The sequence below is a fragment of the Salvelinus namaycush genome, chromosome 16 (assembly GCF_016432855.1).
Source record: "Salvelinus namaycush isolate Seneca chromosome 16, SaNama_1.0, whole genome shotgun sequence".
Taxonomy (NCBI): Eukaryota; Metazoa; Chordata; class Actinopteri; order Salmoniformes; family Salmonidae; genus Salvelinus; species Salvelinus namaycush.
In genome coordinates this window covers 45,410,558-45,429,272 of record NC_052322.1, presented here as the reverse complement: position 1 = coordinate 45,429,272, position 18,715 = coordinate 45,410,558, and the positions used below count along the sequence as shown (strand labels likewise).

Genomic DNA, 18,715 nt, shown 5'->3' with positions numbered 1-18,715 from the left:
GTTTCCCCTTAAACCACTCGAGTGTTGCTTTAGCAGTATGCTTCGGGTCATTGTCCTGCTGGAAGGTGAACCTCCATCCCAGTCTCAAATCTCTGGAAGACTGAAACAGGTTTCCCTCAGTAATTTCCCTGTATTTAGCGCCATCCATCATTCCTTAATTTCTGACAAGTTTCCCAGTCCCTGCCGATGAATAACATCCCCACAGCATGATGCTGCCACCACCATGCTTCTCTGTGGGGATGGTGTTTTCGGGATGATGAGAGATGTTGGGTTTGCGCCAGACATAGCGTTTTCCTTGATGGCCAAAAAGCTCAATTATAGTCTCATCTGACCAGAGTACCTTCTTCCATATGTTTGGGGAGTCTCCCACATGCCTTTTGGCGAACACCAAACATGTTTGCTTATTTTCTTCTGGCCACTCTTCCTTAAACCCCAGCTCTGTGGAGTGTACGGCTTAAAGTGGTCCTATGGACAGATACTCCAATCTCCGCTGTGGAGCTTTGCAACTCCTTCAGGGTTATCTTTGGTCTCTTTGTTTCCTCTCTGATTAATGCCCTCCTTGCCTGGTCTGTGAGTTTTGGTGGGCGGCCCTCTCTTGACCAGTTTGTTGTGGTGCCATATTCTTTCCATTTTTCAATAATGGATTTAATGGTGATCCATGGGATGTTCAAAGTTTCTGATATTTTTTTATAACCCAACCCTGATTTGTACTTCTCCACAACTTTGTCCCTGACCTGTTTGGAGAGCTCCTTGGTCTTCATAGTGCTGCTTGCTTGGTGGTGCTCCTTGCTTAGTGGTGTTGCAGACTCTGGGGCCTTTCACAACAGGTGTATATATACTGAGATCATGTGACACTTAGATAGCACACAGGTGGACTATATTTAACTAATTATGTGACTTCTGAAGGTAATTGTTTGCACCAGATCTTATTTAGGGGCTTCATAGCAAAGGGGTGAATACATTTGCACTCACCACTTTTCCGTTTTTTATTTTTAATAATTTTTTTAAACAAGTTTTTTTTTCATTTCACTTCACCAATTTGAAGGAAAATCGCCAAGGGGGGTGAATACTTTTGCAAGGCAATGTATGTGTATATGTTTGTATGTGTGTGTGTGTGTATGTATGTGTGTGCATGTGTGTGTGTGTGTTTGTATGTATGTGTGTGTGTGTGTGTGTGTGTGTGTGTGTGTATGTGTGTGTATGTATGTGCGTGTTTGTGTGTTTGTGTGTTTGTATGTAAATGTGTGTGTGTGTGTATGTGTGTGTGTGTTTGTATGTATGTGTGTGTATGTGTGTGTGTGTGTGTGCATGTTTGTGTGTTTGTATGTAAATGTGTGTGTGTGTGTGTGTGTGTGTGTGTGTGTGTGTGTGTGTGTGTGTGTGTGTGTGTGTGTGTGTGTGTGTGTGTGTGTGTGTGTGTGTGTGTGTGTCATTATATGTTTATCTATGTGACTGCATGTTCTGTATGTCCCTCTGGATCAGTTTGATGTAGATGTACTGTACAGTACCCTGACTCCTCCCCAGTATTCACTCTCTCCTCTTATTGGATGTCCCAGTTTGTCAGGATGCCCCATCGCAGCCACAGAGAAGCTGTCCAAGAGCCACAACCTTGACAAGCAGCATCTCTCCCAGCCAATCAGAGAGCATCTCAAAGAAAGTCCCAACAACAATGACAGAGTTTTGAGGTAAGGAACTGCCCTGTGATTGGTCACACCTCTCTCTCTCTCTCTCTCTCTCTCTCTCTCTCTCTCTCTCTCTCTCTATCTATCTATCTATCTACAGGAAATAAAGAAATACAAGTTGAGAAACGATTTAATGCAAATCCAGGAAATCCAAAGAGCCTAATTCCAATTCTAACTTGAAGATTGTTGAAATCCCAATTGAATTCAACATAAATTCTCCACTTCATGAGTGAATTCAAGAATTTAATTGGAATTTCAAATTAAATTGGATTTGAGCCCAACCCTGTGACCTTGCAGTGACTGAGCAGCACCGCTCGTGATTGTTGTCGACTGCTCGGGAGGCTGAGCCCTTGTATGATGTGTCAATCAGGACATCCCAGATCCCAGTTTTAATCAGCACTAATGCAGTGATGTTTTTGTCACGTCACCTCAACATCCTGTTCTCTCTATTCACCCTCATCACGCTCAAAAGAATGATAATTACAGTTAACGACTAGACAGAGGTATTATGCTAAGTACATCCTCATTTCTTGGTATTTTAATTAATAATGCCACCCGATAAGCTAATTATGCGAGTTAGAGGGTATTGTGAGGATAAGGGAAAATAATTGCCTTCCTTGAGGAACCTCGTCTGTGGTCCGACAAAGTGCCCAAGTATTAAAACATAATAAAGCTAGCCTTGTTTTTTCTCCATTGTCATTCAAATGAGCTGGCCTTTGCCGTGTGTAGAAAACACACCAGAGCTGGCTAAATATTCCACATGATATCATTGTTATAATGGTATACACGTTAAATAAAGAGAAAGGTTATCCCAGTGCTCAATGGCAGAAAGCACACAGCTCTGTTCAACACTGTCTGTCTGTGAACATGACAGAAGCCATTTCCTCCCAGACGGTCCGTGAGCCATGCGAGAGAGCATGTTGTTTGAACCATGGTGTCACAGCCATTCCAGGCTACTGTCTGTGACCAGGGATATGGGATTGTACATGGTAGGAGCAGTGAGGGATGGGGTACTATACTCTGTGATAAGGAGAGGGAAATCACTGGACTACACTCTCCCCTCACAGGACCATTTGCGTGTGTCAGTGGATTTAACCCCAACAGGTCTGACAAAAGCCCTGGCACTCCAGGAAAACGAGAGGGTTTAAAGCTAATCAATTCCATGCTCTACAATATGCAAATGTGCCCTCTGCTGATAAGAGAGCTTTTAATCCTGCCCCTAGCCTTCCAAGCAGACTGTTCCTCTCTCTCACACACACCCCCTTTCTCTCTCTCTCACCCACTGTCTCTCTCTCGCTCTCTTCTTTTCGCTCTCTCTCTCTCTCTCTCTCTCTCTCTCACTCTCTCTCCCTCTCTCTCTCTTTGTCTCTCTCTCTATGTCTCTCTCTTTCTCACTCTCTCTCTCTCTCTCTCTTTGTCTCTCTCTCTTTTTCTCTCTCTCTCTCTCTCTCTCTCTCCCCTCCAGGCCCATGTGCTTTGTGAAGCAGCTGGAAGTACCTCACTATGGGCAGTACAGGCCCAATATGTTGCCTGCCACACCTCGTGCCAACCTGGCCAAGGAGCTGGAGAAGTACTCCAAGGTCTCCTTTGATTATGCAAGCTTCGACTGTCAGGTGTTTGGGAAACGCATGCTTGCTCCAAAGATACCGACCAGCGAAGCCTCACCCAAAGCCTTCAAATGTAAGCAAACGTTGTCCTATAGCCGTATATATCTTTAGCCCACACATACACCCCCCCCCCCCAGACATACAGACACAAATACAGACACACAACAGGACACGATTATATAGCTAATATCTCTGTTTTTATTTTTTCTGCTCCCTCAGCTAAACTCTCGTCCCCCAAGTCTTCTTCTCCCAGCCTCAGCCTGCATGGAGGTTTTGGAAAGACTGCCTCCTCTTCTGCCTACGACTACTCCCATGAAGCCCAGGCAGCCCACATGGCTGCCACCGCTATCCTAAACCTGTCCACGCGCTGCTGGGAGAGGCCTGAGAACCTGAGCACCAAGCACCAGGACCTGGCTAGCAAGGTAGGCAAGCCCCCTATCTTTAGCTCTGTTTATACCTGCTGCTAACATGTGTTCTTTGTCCTGATTGTGTCCACAAGTTACCCATTAGACTCCAAGAAGCTCACCATCTGCCAAGTTAACCTCTAAACTCCTTGAGCTCACCTAATGCCAAGTTAACCTCTAAACTCCTTGAGCTCACCTACTGCCAAGTTACCCACTAGACTCCTAGAGCTCACCTACTGCCAAGTTACTCCTAGATTCATAGAGCTCACTCTCTGCCAAGTTACTTTCTAGACTCCTAGAGCTCCCTAACTGCCAAGTTACCCCCTAGACTCCTAGAGCTCACCTACTGCCAAGTTACCCACTAGACTCCTAGAGCTCACCTACTGCCAAGTTACTCCTAGATTCATAGAGCTCACTCTCTGCCAAGTTACTTTCTAGACTCCTAGAGCTCACCTACTGCCAAGCTACCCCCTAGACTCCTAGAGCTCAGCAACTGCCAAGTTACTGCCATAGATTCCTAGAGCTCAGCAACTGCCAAGTTACCCCTCTAAACTCCTAGATCTCACCTACTGCCAAGTTACCCACTATACTCCTAGAGCTCACCTACTGTCAAGTTACCCCCTAGACTCCTAGAGCTCCCTAACTGCCAAGCTACCCCCTAGACTCCTAGAGCTCACCTACTGCCAAGTTACGCCCTAGACTCCTAGAGCTCACCTACTGTCAAGTTACCCCCCAGACTCCTAGAGCTCACCCACTGCCAAGTTACCCCCTAGACTCCTAGAGCTCACCTACTGTCAAGTTACCCCCTAGACTCCTAGAGCTCACCTACTGCCAAGTTACCCCCTAGACTCCTAGAGCTCACCTACTGTCAAGTTACCCCCTAGACTCCTAGAGCTCACCCACTGCCAAGCTACCCCCTAGACTCCTAGATCTCACCTACTGCCAAGTTACCCCCTAGACTCCTAGATCTCACCTACTGCCAAGCTACCCCCTAGACTCCTAGATCTCACCTACTGCCAAGTTACCCCCTAGACTCCTAGATCTCACCTACTGCCAAGTTACCCCCTAGACTCCTAGAGCTCACCTACTGCCAAGTTATCCCCTAGACTCCTAGATCTCACCTACTGCCAAGTTACCCCCTAGACTCCTAGATCTCACCTACTGCCAAGTTACCCCCTAGACTCCTAGAGCTCACCTACTGCCAAGTTACCCCCTAGACTCCTAGATCTCACCTACTGCCAAGTTACCCCCTAGACTCCTAGATCTCACCTACTGCCAAGTTACCCCCTAGACTCCTAGAGCTCACCTACTGCCAAGTTACCCCCTAGACTCCTAGATCTCACCTACTGCCAAGCTACCCCCTAGACTCCTAGAGCTCACTGTCTGCCAAGCTACCCCCTAGACTCCTAGAGCTCACCTACTGCCAAGTTACCCCCTAGACTCCTAGAGCTCAGCAACTGCCAAGCTACCCCCTAGACTCCTAGAGCTCACCCTCTGCCAAGCTACCCCCTAAACTCCTAGAGCTCACCCTCTGCCAAGTTACCCCCTAGACTCCTAGAGCTCAGCAACTGCCAAGCTACCCCCTAGACTCCTAGAGCTCACCCTCTGCCAAGTTACCCCTAAACTCCTAGAGCTCACCCTCTGCCAAGTTACCCCCTAGACTCCTAGAGCTCACCTACTGCCAAGCTACCCCCTAGACTCCTAGAGCTCACCCTCTGCCAAGTTACCCCCTAGACTCCTAGAGCTCACCTACTGCCAAGTTACCCCCTAGACTCCTAGAGCTCCCTAACTGTCAAGCTACCCCCTAGACTCCTAGAGCTCCCTAACTGTCAAGCTACCCCCTAGACTCCTAGAGCTCCCTAACTGTCAAGCTACCCCCTAGACTCCAAGAGCTCACCCACTGTCAAGCTACCACCTAGACTCCTAGAGCTCCCCCTCTGTCAAGCTACCCCCTAGACTCCTAGAGCTCCCTAACTGCCAAGCTACCCCCTAGACTCCTAGAGCTCCCTAACTGCCAAGTTACCCCCTAGACTCCTAGAGCTCACCCTCTGCCAAGCTACCCCCTAGACTCCTAGAGCTCACCCACTGTCAAGCTACCCCCTAGACTCCTAGAGCTCCCTAACTGTCAAGTTACCCCCTAGACTCCTAGAGCTCCCTAATTGTCAAGCTACCCCCTAGACTCCTAGAGCTCCCTAACTGCCAAGTTACCCCCTAGACTCCTAGAGCTCACCCACTGTCAAGTTACCCCCTAGACTCCAAGAGCTCACCCTCTGCCAAGTTACCCCCTAGACTCCTAGAGCTCCCTAACTGTCAAGTTACCCCCTAGACTCCTAGAGCTCCCTAACTGCCAAGCTACCCCCTAGACTCCTAGAGCTCCCTAACTGCCAAGCTACCCCCTAGACTCCTAGAGCTCCCTAACTGTCAAGCTACCCCCTAGACTCCTAGAGCTCCCTAACTGCCAAGTTACCACCTAGACTCCTAGAGCTCCCTAACTGCCAACCAAATAGAACGTAACATCAGGTGGCGTTCATTAACAGGAAGAGGATGGTGTTGAGGTATAGTTGCATCACCTATCTTTATTTTTTTCTATCCCTTCATCCTTTTCATGTTGTTATTGAATTTGGCTGCCAGTTCCCTGGATTACCCTCCACCAGGTAGTCTGTTTTCATTATCTGCCGGCCGAATCTCTCTGTTTCTCCCTCCCTTCTTCCCTCCCTTCCTCCCTCCCTTCCTCCCTCTGTCTCTCTGTGCACAGGAGATGTGATTGGAGCAGCACTCTCCCCCATATTGTGTTTTTTTAAAAGCTTTTTGCCTTGGTGGGGGAGAGTGACTGTTTCATACTTTTTTGATTTCCTGACATGGTGTTGGGCGATAGAAAGGGAAGATTAATGGCCATAGTAGCTCAGTAGCAGTGCTAGTCAGCCAGGGACCGTTCTGGGACCAGGGCCCATTTTTTTTCTTGCTCCCCACAGCCAACATGCTGCGGCGTGTAACTCTTTGATTTCTCTGCCTCCTCTACAGCCAATATGAATACCATTTCAGATACTAAAGAGAGGTTCTGTTTCCCCGGTCTTATAGATCTGACAATACAAATGGAGCCTGACCAGCGCGGTTGGCAATGTATGTCCATTCAAACATGTTTAAGAGAGACAGGTGGGGCATTAAGATAACAGGCGCTGGGGATAGACTTGTCGTGATACATTGTGGTGTGTATCACATGAAACAATGTAATGTTATTGTGATTGTCAGCATTACCATAATTGCCCTGTGCAGAGCATGGACATCGAGGTGGACGAGAATGGGACTCTTGACCTGAGCATGAAGAAGCCCGTCAAACGTGAGGGCACCAGCCCTGGGGTATGTTCCCCGGACCCCTCCTCTTCCTCTTCCTCCCTGCACCACGGAGGCAACAGTGGCATGACCTCGCCCCACACGGGCCACGCCTACAAACAGGAACACTGGGAGGAGCCTCTGGACTACACCAAACCCAACCGCCAACGGGAGGAGGATACAGAGGAGGTCTGTCCTCTACCTTCTTCTTCTCCTTCATCTGTCCTTGTCTCTTCTCCTCATTATGATCATGGAGGCTCGTTGCCATGTGTACACTCATGCGTAACCAACAATTTAAAATGTACTAAAGGATTCGGTTGTGTTTTCCACTCTTCTTGATTCCATTTGATTGCACAGATGGAGCACCACACAGCGCGGTCATTTGCCTCGTCCGACCCTGAGGACATGGACCTGATGCAGGACTACCCCGAGGAGCGGAAGTACCCTGGAGAGGTCACCACCCCAAACTTCAAGGTCCAGTTCCAACAGCCAAAGGATTGCAAGAAAGATGTGCTCCTGTAAGTCAATGGTCTGTCTATTCTCCCTGCAGGAACGGCTATACAAAGCATCCTTTAATAAGTCCACCACGTCACTCTCTCTCTCTGATTTTCTGATCCCCTTTCCCCTGAGATACTGTCGTTCACCGTCCTCTCCTCTCCTCTCCTCTCCTCTCCTCTCCTCTCCTCTCCTCTCCTCTCCTCTCCTCTCCTCTCCTCTCCTCTCCTCTCCTCGCCTCTCCTCTCCTCTCCTCTCCTCTTCTCTCCGTCTGTCTCCAGGTGCCCCACTCCTGGCTGTGACGGCAGTGGCCACATCACTGGAAACTATGCATCCCATCGCAGGTATGGTATGCCCCTCTATATAGCACAAGCCCTGAGCCAATGATGTAGTCACACCGTATACAAGAAACATGGCAGCTAACTTATATAACAATTTACATTAAGATTGCGTCAATAATAGAATGTTTTCCTTGCTGGCTGTTTTCTATTTCCAAAGACTTTCCCAATAACTTTAAACTATATTTCCTCTTTGATTATTTTCCTCCCTCACTTTCTCTTTCTCTCTCTCTGCTCTTTCTCTCTCTCTTCTCTTTCTCTCTCTCTCTCTCTTCCTCTCTCCCTCTCTCTTCTCTTCCTCTTTCTCTCTTCTCTTCCTCTTTCTCTCTTATCTTTCTCTCTCTCTCTCTTCTCTTTCTCCCTCTCTCTTCTCTTTCTCTCTCTCTTCTCTTTCTCTCTCCTCTCTCTCCCTTCAGTCTGTCTGGGTGTCCTCTTGCTGATAAGAGTCTTCGGTCCCTCATGGCGACCCACTCTGCTGAACTCAAGTATGTCTGTCTTCCACTGGGCTTTCTCCTTGGTTCTGTCACTACTGTATGCTAAAATGATCAATTCTATGTACTTCTATTTCTGCTGTTTTTACTGGGACTGCTAACATCACTGTTACTGCGTCTGCCCTGGTAAATCTCCTGCCCCCAGCTCCGCTGACAAACCAGAACTCCTACACGCTCACACCCATCAGTTGCTATGGGGCAAATGTGATGGTTCTATTTGTCGGTGTGCTTACATTTAACCCATTCCCCTTGATTTCCCAGGTGCCCCACTCCAGGATGTGATGGTTCAGGACATAACACTGGAAACTACGCCTCCCACAGAAGGTACAGAGCTCATCAGTGAACTACCAACCTACGTCCACCAGCCCTACCTACTTTCCATCTTGTATGGGAGACAGTCGAAAACGACCTTCTCTATCCCTCTCCCTCTCCCTCTCCCTCGCTCCTCCTCCTCACACACACAGACACACGAGGCCAGTGAAGCTTAGAAAGAGATCATGGTAGTTTCAGGCAGGACTCATACACTCACACACTCATCCGCAATTGTGAAAATCAAGTTTTATCTATTTTTGATATGCTTATCCTTTTAGTTTGGTTTTACTACTTTGTTGGATTTACTATTTATAATAGCGGTTTTGGTTTCTTTTATTTTAATTTAAAATGTTTCACTTTCTTTCGGGCAATTAGAATTAAAAAAATACGATGCTTCCATATAATGTTCCATCCCTTTTCAAACAGTAACGTCACCACCATAACAGACGATTGTTCAAGGTGTTTTTCCACCCTTTTTTTATCGGCTTCATACTTTCTGTTTTCAGTTTGTCTGGGTGCCCCCGTGCCAAGAAAGGTGGATTAAAAACATCTCCCACCAAGGACGACAAGGAGGACTCCGAGCTCTTAAAGTTCGTACCACTAAAGAAAGCCACGGCCCTTTTTTCTTCCAATTAAGATATACGGTAAAAGTCACATCCAAAATAGTAAAGGCAGTCACCCTGACCTCCGTGCAGAGGCAGGATGACCTGTCCCCAGTCTGTCTCCTAGAGATGACATCATCACAACAGGACCACACCCAGACCAGCCTGAGACGCACTACGCTGCCTGTGCTGACTCATAGTTCATCGTAGAGTATTGCAGTGTAGATCATGTCTCAAAAAATATTACATTAACATTTCTCTGAAATTGTCTCTTTTCAACTGACGACAGCTAATAAAAGACCTTGGTGTCTGTGTTCGTTGAATGTGCTTGCTTGGTTATGCTCCCACAACATGATGCCAGGCAACAGGCAGAGTACCTATAGCGGGGTACCAATAATATTAAACCTACGGCGATGAAGTAACACTTTGTTTTTAGTCGGGCAGGTTTTTGGCCTCACAGTGGAATAGTGTTACATAGTGAAATAGTGTTACATAGTGTTACATAGTGTCACATAGTGAAATAGTGTTACATAGTGAAATAGTGTCACATAGTGAAATAGTGTTACATAGTGAAATAGTGTCACATAGTGAAATAGTGTTACATTGTGTTACATAGTGAAATAGTGTTACATAGTGAAATAGTGTTACATAGTGAAATAGTGTTACATAGGTGCATAGTGTTACATAGTGAAATAGTGTTACATTGTGTTACATAGTGTTACATAGTGAAATAGTGTTACATAGTGTTACACAGTGAAATAGTGTTACATTGTGTTACATAGTGTTACATAGTGAAATAGTGTTACATAGTGAAATAGTGTCACATAGTGAAATAGTGTTACATAGTGTTACATAGTGAAATAGTGTCACATAGTGAAATAGTGTTACATAGTGAAATAGTGTTACATAGTGAAATAGTGTCACATAGTGAAATAGTGTTACATAGTGTTACATAGTGAAATAGTGTTACATAGTGAAATAGTGTTACATTGTGTTACATAGTGAAATAGTGTTACATTGTGTTACATAGTGAAATAGTGTTGCATAGTGTTACATAGTGAAATAGTGTTACATAGTGTTACATAGTGTTACATAGTGTTACATAGTGAAATAGTGTTACATAGTGAAATAGTGTTACATAGTGAAATAGTGTTACATAGTGAAATAGTGTTACATAGTGAAATAGTGTTACATAGTGAAATAGTGTTACATAGTGTTACATAGTGTTACATAGTGAAATAGTGTTACATAGTGAAATAGTGTTACATAGTGAAATAGTGTTACATAGTGTTACATAGTGAAATAGTGTCACATAGTGAAATAGTGTTACATAGTGAAATAGTGTCACATAGTGAAATAGTGTTACATAGTGAAATAGTGTTACATAGTGTTACATAGTGAAATAGTGTTGCATAGTGAAATAGTGTCACATAGTGAAATAGTGTTACATAGTGTTACATAGTGAAATAGTGTTACATAGTGTTACATAGTGAAATAGTGTTGCATAGTGTTACATAGTGAAATAGTGTTGCATAGTGTTACACAGTGAAATAGTGTTGCATAGTGTTACATAGTGAAATAGTGTTACATAGTGAAATAGTGTTACATTGTGTTACATAGTGTTACATAGTGAAATAGTGTTACATAGTGAAAGAGTGTTACATAGTGAAATAGTGTTACATAGTGAAATAGTGTTACATAGTGAAATAGTGTCACATAGTGAAATAGTGTTACATAGTGAAATAGTGTTACATAGTGAAATAGTGTCACATAGTGAAATAGTGTTACATAGTGTTATATAGTGAAATAGTGTCACATAGTGAAATAGTGTTACATAGTGAAATAGTGTTAAATAGTGAAATAGTGTTACATAGTGAAATAGTGTTACATAGTGAAATAGTGTTACATAGTGTTACATAGTGTTATATAGTGAAATAGTGTTACATAGTGAAATAGTGTTACATAGTGTTACATAGTGTTATATAGTGAAATAGTGTTACATAGTGAAATAGTGTTACATAGTGTTACATAGTGAAATAGTGTTACATAGTGAAATAGTGTTACATAGTGAAATAGTGTTACATAGTGAAATAGTGTTACATAGTGTTATATAGTGAAATAGTGTCACATAGTGAAATAGTGTTACATAGTGTTACATAGTGAAATAGTGTTACATAGTGAAAGAGTGTTACATAGTGAAATAGTGTCACATAGTGAAATAGTGTCACATAGTGAAATAGTGTCACATAGTGAAATAGTGTCACATAGTGAAATAGTGTTACATAGTGTTACATAGTGAAATAGGGTCACATAGTGAAATAGTGTTACATAGTGAAATAGTGTTACATAGTGTTACATAGTGAAATAGTGTCACATAGTGAAATAGTGTTACATAGTGAAATAGTGTCACATAGTGAAATAGTGTTACATAGTGTTACATAGTGAAATAGTGTCACATAGTGAAATAGTGTCACATAGTGAAATAGTGTTACATAGTGAAATAGTGTTACATAGTGAAATAGTGTTACATAGTGAAATAGTGTTGCATAGTGAAATAGTGTTGCATAGTGAAATAGTGTCACATAGTGAAATAGTGTTACATAGTGAAATAGTGTTACATAGTGAAATAGTGTTACATAGTGAAATAGTGTTACATAGTGAAATAGTGTCACATAGTGAAATAGTGTTACATAGTGAAATTGTGTCACATAGTGAAATAGTGTTACATAGTGTTACATAGTGAAATAGTGTTACATAGTGAAATAGTGTCACATAGTGAAATAGTGTTACATAGTGAAATAGTGTTGCATAGTGAAATAGTGTCACATAGTGAAATAGTGTTACATAGTGTCACATAGTGAAATAGTGTTACATAGTGAAATAGTGTCACAGAGTGAAATAGTGTTGCATAGTGAAATAGTGTCACATAGTGAAATAGTGTTACATAGTGAAATAGTGTCACATAGTGAAATAGTGTCACATAGTGAAATAGTGTCACATAGTGAAATAGTGTTACATAGTGAAATAGTGTCACAGAGTGAAATAGTGGTGCATAGTGAAATAGTGTCACATAGTGAAATAGTGTCACATAGTGAAATAGTGTTACATAGTGAAATAGTGTTGCATAGTGAAATAGTGTCACATAGTGAAATAGTGTTGCATAGTGAAATAGTGTTACATAGTGAAATAGTGTTGCATAGTGAAATAGTGTTGCATAGTGAAATAGTGTTGCATAGTGAAATAGTGTTACATAGTGAAATAGTGTTACATAGTGAAATAGTGTTGCATAGTGAAATAGTGTTGCATAGTGAAATAGTGTTGCATAGTGAAATAGTGTTATATAGTGAAATAGTGTTACATAGTGAAATAGTGTTACATAGTGAAATAGTGTTGCATAGTGAAATAGTGTTACATAGTGAAATAGTGTTACATAGTGAAATAGTGTTACATAGTGAAATAGTGTTGCATAGTGAAATAGTGTTGCATAGTGAAATAGTGTTACATAGTGAAATAGTGTTACATAGTGAAATAGTGTTACATAGTGTTACATAGTGTTATATAGTGAAATAGTGTCACATAGTGAAATAGTGTTACATAGTGTTACATAGTGAAATAGTGTTACATAGTGAAATAGTGTTACATAGTGAAATAGTGTTGCATAGTGAAATAGTGTTGCATAGTGAAATAGTGTCACATAGTGAAATAGTGTTACATAGTGTCACATAGTGAAATAGTGTTACATAGTTAAATAGTGTCACAGAGTGAAATAGTGTTACATAGTGAAATAGTGTCACAGAGTGAAATAGTGTTACATAGTGAAATAGTGTCACATAGTGAAATAGTGTTACATAGTGAAATAGTGTTGCATAGTGAAATAGTGTCACATAGTGAAATAGTGTTACATAGTGAAATAGTGTTACATAGTGAAATAGTGTTACATAGTGAAATAGTGTTACATAGTGAAATAGTGTCACATAGTGAAATAGTGTTACATAGTGAAATAGTGTCACATAGTGAAATAGTGTTACATAGTGTTACATAGTGAAATAGTGTTACATAGTGAAATAGTGTCACATAGTGAAATAGTGTTACATAGTGAAATAGTGTTGCATAGTGAAATAGTGTCACATAGTGAAATAGTGTTACATAGTGAAATAGTGTTACATAGTGAAATAGTGTTGCATAGTGAAATAGTGTCACATAGTGAAATAGTGTTACATAGTGAAATAGTGTTACATAGTGAAATAGTGTTACATAGTGAAATAGTGTTACATAGTGAAATAGTGTTACATAGTGAAATAGTGTTACATAGTGAAATAGTGGTGCATAGTGAAATAGTGTCACATAGTGAAATAGTGTTACATAGTGAAATAGTGTTACATAGTGAAATAGTGTTACATAGTGAAATAGTGTTACATAGTGAAAGAGTGTTACATAGTGAAATAGTGTCACATAGTGAAATAGTGTCACATAGTGAAATAGTGTTACATAGTGTTACATAGTGTTATATAGTGAAATAGTGTTACAAAGTGAAATAGTGTTACATAGTGAAATAGTGTCACATAGTGAAATAGTGTTACATAGTGTTACATAGTGTTATATAGTGAAATAGTGTTACATAGTGAAATAGTGTTACATAGTGAAATAGTGTCACATAGTGAAATAGTGTTACATAGTGTTACATAGTGTTATATAGTGAAATAGTGTCACATAGTGAAATAGTGTTACATAGTGAAATAGTGTCACATAGTGAAATAGTGTTACATAGTGAAATAGTGTTACATAGTGAAATAGTGTTACATAGTGAAATAGTGTCACATAGTGAAATAGTGTTACATAGTGAAATAGTGTTACATAGTGAAATAGTGTCACATAGTGAAATAGTGTTACATAGTGAAATAGTGTTACATAGTGAAATAGTGTCACAGAGTGAAATAGTGTCACATAGTGAAATAGTGTTACATAGTGAAATAGTGTTACATAGTGAAATAGTGTTACATAGTGAAATAGTGTCACATAGTGAAATAGTGTTACATAGTGAAATAGTGTTACATAGTGAAATAGTGTCACATAGTGAAATAGTGTTACATAGTGAAATAGTGTTACATAGTGAAATAGTGTCACAGAGTGAAATAGTGTCACATAGTGAAATAGTGTTACATAGTGAAATAGTGTTACATAGTGAAATAGTGTCACATAGTGAAATAGTGTCACATAGTGAAATAGTGTCACATAGTTAAATAGTGTCACATAGTGAAATAGTGTTACACAGTGAAATAGTGTCACATAGTGAAATAGTGTTACATAGTGAAATAGTGTTACATGGTGTTACATAGTGTTACATAGTGAAATAGTGTTACATAGTGAAATAGTGTCACAGAGTGAAATAGTGTCACATAGTGAAATAGTGTTACATAGTGAAATAGTGTCACATAGTGAAATAGTGTTACATAGTGAAATATTGGTGCATAGTGAAATAGTGTCACATAGTGAAATAGTGTTACATAGTGAAATAGTGTTACATAGTGAAATAGTGTTACATAGTGAAATAGTGTCACATAGTGAAATAGTGTTACATAGTGAAATAGTGTTACATAGTGAAATAGTGTTACATAGTGAAATAGTGTTGCATAGTGAAATGATGCCAGCTACTGTAATGGCAGTCTTACACATTCATTTTTTATATGAAATTATGTTATAATTATATTTACCATACACTTTGTGCTTTACATCTCATCTCTCTCTACAAGTCACATATCTATAGATATACTAATGTTACCCCTCTCTCTCTGTCGCTCTCTCTCTTCCCTACAGATGCCCTGTGCCTGGCTGTGACAGCCTGGGTCACATCAGTGGGAAGTATGCCACACATCGCAGTGCCTATGGGTGCCCGCTGGCTGCCCGCAGGCAGAAGGAGGGGCTGCTCAACGGTAACCCTTTCTCCTGGAAGGCCTTCAAGACAGAGGCCCCTACCTGCCCCACCCCCGACTGCGATGGATCAGGACACGCCAACGGCAGCTTTCTCACACACCGCAGGTAAGGACCATTCACAACACAGAACAAAAGGCCAGCTTCCTCACACACCGCAGGTAAGGACCAATCAAAACACAGAACAAAAGGCCAGCTTCCTCACACACCGCGGGTAAAGACCAATGACAACACAGAACACAGAGCAGATTATTACCCCTGGTTGCATCATCAATCTAACTGTATCATTTTGTGTTTCATTTCATGGCTTCAAATACTCAACTTGATGAAATGGACCATTTTTATTCCTCCTGTTTTGTAGTCTCTCTGGCTGTCCCAGAGCCTCCTTTGCCAAGAAGAAAGCCAAGTTCCCTGGAGAGGAGTACCTGAGCACCAGGTTCCGGGCCAGTGACGGTAAGAGCACAACGGAAATAGGGAACACCTTTATGTGGCAGTCAATGTCTAGTCAATACAGTATTTCAAACTAGGATGTTTGTTCATTACCATCTGTGTCATTGTTCTTTTCGAGCTTTTAATAGTTGGTTTAATAAAATAATGAGGTTTTTTTTAATGGTGAGAGAGCGCTGCGTCGTTTCGTTTTTATCAAACTATGATGTTGGCCCAGTTTTCCTGTTCTCTCTTGTGACATCATGCGTCTCTCCCTTTCCATCCTGTAGTTCTGGATAATGACGAAGACATCAAGCAACTCAACAAGGAGATCAATGAGCTCAACGAGACCAACAACGAGATGGAGACAGACATGGTGAACCTGCAGACACAGGTGTGTGTGTGTGTGTGTGTGTGTGTGTGTGTGTGTGTGTGTGTGTGTGTGTGTGTGTGTGTGTGTGTGTGTGTGTGTGTGTGTGTGTGTGTGTGTGTGTGTGTGTTTGCGTACGTGTCACATTATTGAGTCAATATCTAACAGTTTAACATTGTGGTTCATTGCAAAATGTCTGAGCTCAAGTAAATGTCTATACAGAATGTGTAAATAACTGTTGTGCTGTGGTGCAGATCTCATCCATGGAGAAGAACCTGAAGAACATTGAGGAGGAGAACAAGCTGATTGAGGAGCAGAACGAGGCTCTCTTCATGGAGCTATCTGGCCTCAGCCACGCCCTGATCCGCAGCCTGGCCAACATACGTCTCCCACACATGGTGAGTTAAATACACTTACATACAGTACAGAAACAGCTGAGGCCGAGGCTTGAACATGCAGACACAAACTAATACACACACTAACACAAACTAATACACACGATGACAGAAACACACTAAACAGAAACACACTAACAGAAACATATACTGTACATACAAACTGAAATTCCTTGTTTTCGCATCACAGCAGGAGCCAATCACTGAGCATAATTTCAACAGCTACTTGAGCACCCTGACTGACATGTACACCAACAAGGAGTGCTTCCAGAACCCAGAGAACAAGGCGCTGCTGGAGAGTATCAACAAGGCTGTGAAGAGCATCAAGGTGTAAAAACCTCCAACGAGGGAAAAAGAGTGAAAACATGTAAAAGGAGAGGAGAGATGGAGTCAAGAGACCACAGTATATTTACCGAGAATACAAATACAAAAAGGGCATTCAGGTTTTATAAACGACAACTTAAATTAAACCCAGGGAGCATTCTGCAAAGAAGAAAAAACTGAACTAGGACCAAAATCCAAACATGCTGCTGCTGGGATCGGAAGGAGGAAGTGGAACGGAATCAAATCCTTCAGTTTGAATTGATGAAAAAAAATCTATATCTGGGGGTTTGTTTGTTTTATGTTTGTCGTTTTCATGTCTGTCCTGTTTTGGAGGTGTCTCGTTGACTGTCCCAATGTATACTGTAATTCAAGCTTTAGTTCAGCAACAATTTGGAGAAGAAAGAAAGAAAGATGGAAGTAGTGGGTCTGACTTGCCTACGTGAAGTGAAGAAACCCGTTGAGGAAATAACAAAAACCAAGCCGAAAAAACGCCAACATTGTGTCCTAGGGAAGACACTAAGGCTTCAAGAAAGGTTGCTCTGGGGCAGGATAAGGAGAGCGTTCTTGTGAGCGCTGCAGCAACCCCTATTGAGGAGAAGCAAATGGAGAATCACTGGACTCTGAGGTCTTCTTGAGCAATGGTTCATGCACTTATTGTTGTTACTACTGCAGCAAGATGTCAACACGGCTCTACGTCTCAATTCAGCGGAACAACTCTTCAGATGAAGATGAAGTCACAAATCACTGGGGAATTTTTCTCTTCTGAAAATCAACAGTACAGCCTGTACTATATTTGTAATGGAACAACTGGTGTATGAGAGCAGCAAATGCAGCTTTTTTTCTTTGAACTGAATGACAATAGTAATGGTCAATTCCAGTTAGTCATATCAATAGTTTTTATGAAGATAGATATTTCACTTCATTTCAATGAATAGTTTGTGGTACAATAATTCTTGTTATATAAATTATAAAACATTTGTGAATGCTCAAAATTGTAATTTATTGCCATTTTATGTTAAACTACTTGTATTTATTTAATGTTATCTATTTATTAACTTTATTTTATTGTTTTGTGAAACACAAAATGCAACCCTGCTGGTCTATCATGGCCATAAAGATTTAAAACAGGGAGTCTTCTACATCAATATTTAAAAATCTATATAGATAACTGTTCACACTTAATTATTTTATATATCTTATTTTATTTTAAATATTTTTTTTTACATTTTTAAGTGCAGATATTTTATAACTGACAAAGTTTTGATAATTTTATAAAACTGTTTTCATTTCTGTTATTTCTGTTATGATAAAATATCTTCAGAAAATCCACGGCTTAAAAAGAAAGTAGGTATTTATTATTTATTTAATATTGAAGAAATTGACTGTCATATGGTTGTATATTTATTTAGTCATTTCTGTGTGTGCTGTGATGGCTGAGTCTTAGTAGTCTTAAAATCCATTGCTAATATTTAAATAAAGAAAAAAACATGGCCCGAAAGAAAATAATAGAATATTGTTTGATTTGCTTTCATAGATATACCAGCAGTTGTTCCTAAGCAGAATAACCAACAAAAGCAGTCACTGTTCTGTTGGTATCAGATTGTCTTTGTGTCAGCAAGGAATTGTTTGCGTTTTGTCAGGAAAAATAAGACCAAGAAAGTAGAAGGATAAAATGTTTCTTCCCAGAGCGCTTTGTAGTGGCCAACACTGGCTAACCCAAAAGATCTTTAATGTACCAGAAATGTGTTTAATGCCTTTTGATCAAATATTTTTCTCTGTTTATTCTTTTCTCTAAATGTCTTGGGCAGAAGCTCCATAGAGCTCTGTTTCAGTGTGTTCTAGAGCTCTGTTCCAATGTGTTCTAGAGCTCTGTTCCAGTGTGTTCTAGAGCTCGGTTCCAGTGTGTTCTAGAGCTCTGTTCCAGTGTGTTCTAGAGCTGTTCCAGTGTGTTCTAGAGCTCTGTTGCAGTGTGTTCTAGACTAGATGTCTGGGTCTAGAACACTTTAAGGAA

At 41.2% G+C, this 18,715-nt stretch overlaps 1 protein-coding gene across 1 annotated transcript in view; it reads left to right on the top strand.

Moving 5' to 3' along the window:
• The window catches only part of myt1b (myelin transcription factor 1b), a 31,531-nt gene extending 14,817 nt beyond the window's left edge, over nucleotides 1-16,714 (top strand). The window contains exons 9-22 of the mRNA XM_039011599.1: nucleotides 1,557-1,685; nucleotides 3,148-3,362; nucleotides 3,560-3,711; nucleotides 6,967-7,212; nucleotides 7,381-7,541; nucleotides 7,800-7,862; nucleotides 8,273-8,341; nucleotides 8,609-8,671; nucleotides 9,166-9,249; nucleotides 15,076-15,297; nucleotides 15,551-15,642; nucleotides 15,906-16,009; nucleotides 16,240-16,383; nucleotides 16,574-16,714. Of these exons, the coding sequence (XP_038867527.1) occupies nucleotides 1,557-1,685; nucleotides 3,148-3,362; nucleotides 3,560-3,711; nucleotides 6,967-7,212; nucleotides 7,381-7,541; nucleotides 7,800-7,862; nucleotides 8,273-8,341; nucleotides 8,609-8,671; nucleotides 9,166-9,249; nucleotides 15,076-15,297; nucleotides 15,551-15,642; nucleotides 15,906-16,009; nucleotides 16,240-16,383; nucleotides 16,574-16,714 (1,885 nt within the window). The remainder of the gene's footprint in view (nucleotides 1-1,556; nucleotides 1,686-3,147; nucleotides 3,363-3,559; nucleotides 3,712-6,966; nucleotides 7,213-7,380; nucleotides 7,542-7,799; nucleotides 7,863-8,272; nucleotides 8,342-8,608; nucleotides 8,672-9,165; nucleotides 9,250-15,075; nucleotides 15,298-15,550; nucleotides 15,643-15,905; nucleotides 16,010-16,239; nucleotides 16,384-16,573) is intronic.
• Nucleotides 16,715-18,715: the final 2,001 nt, after the last annotated feature.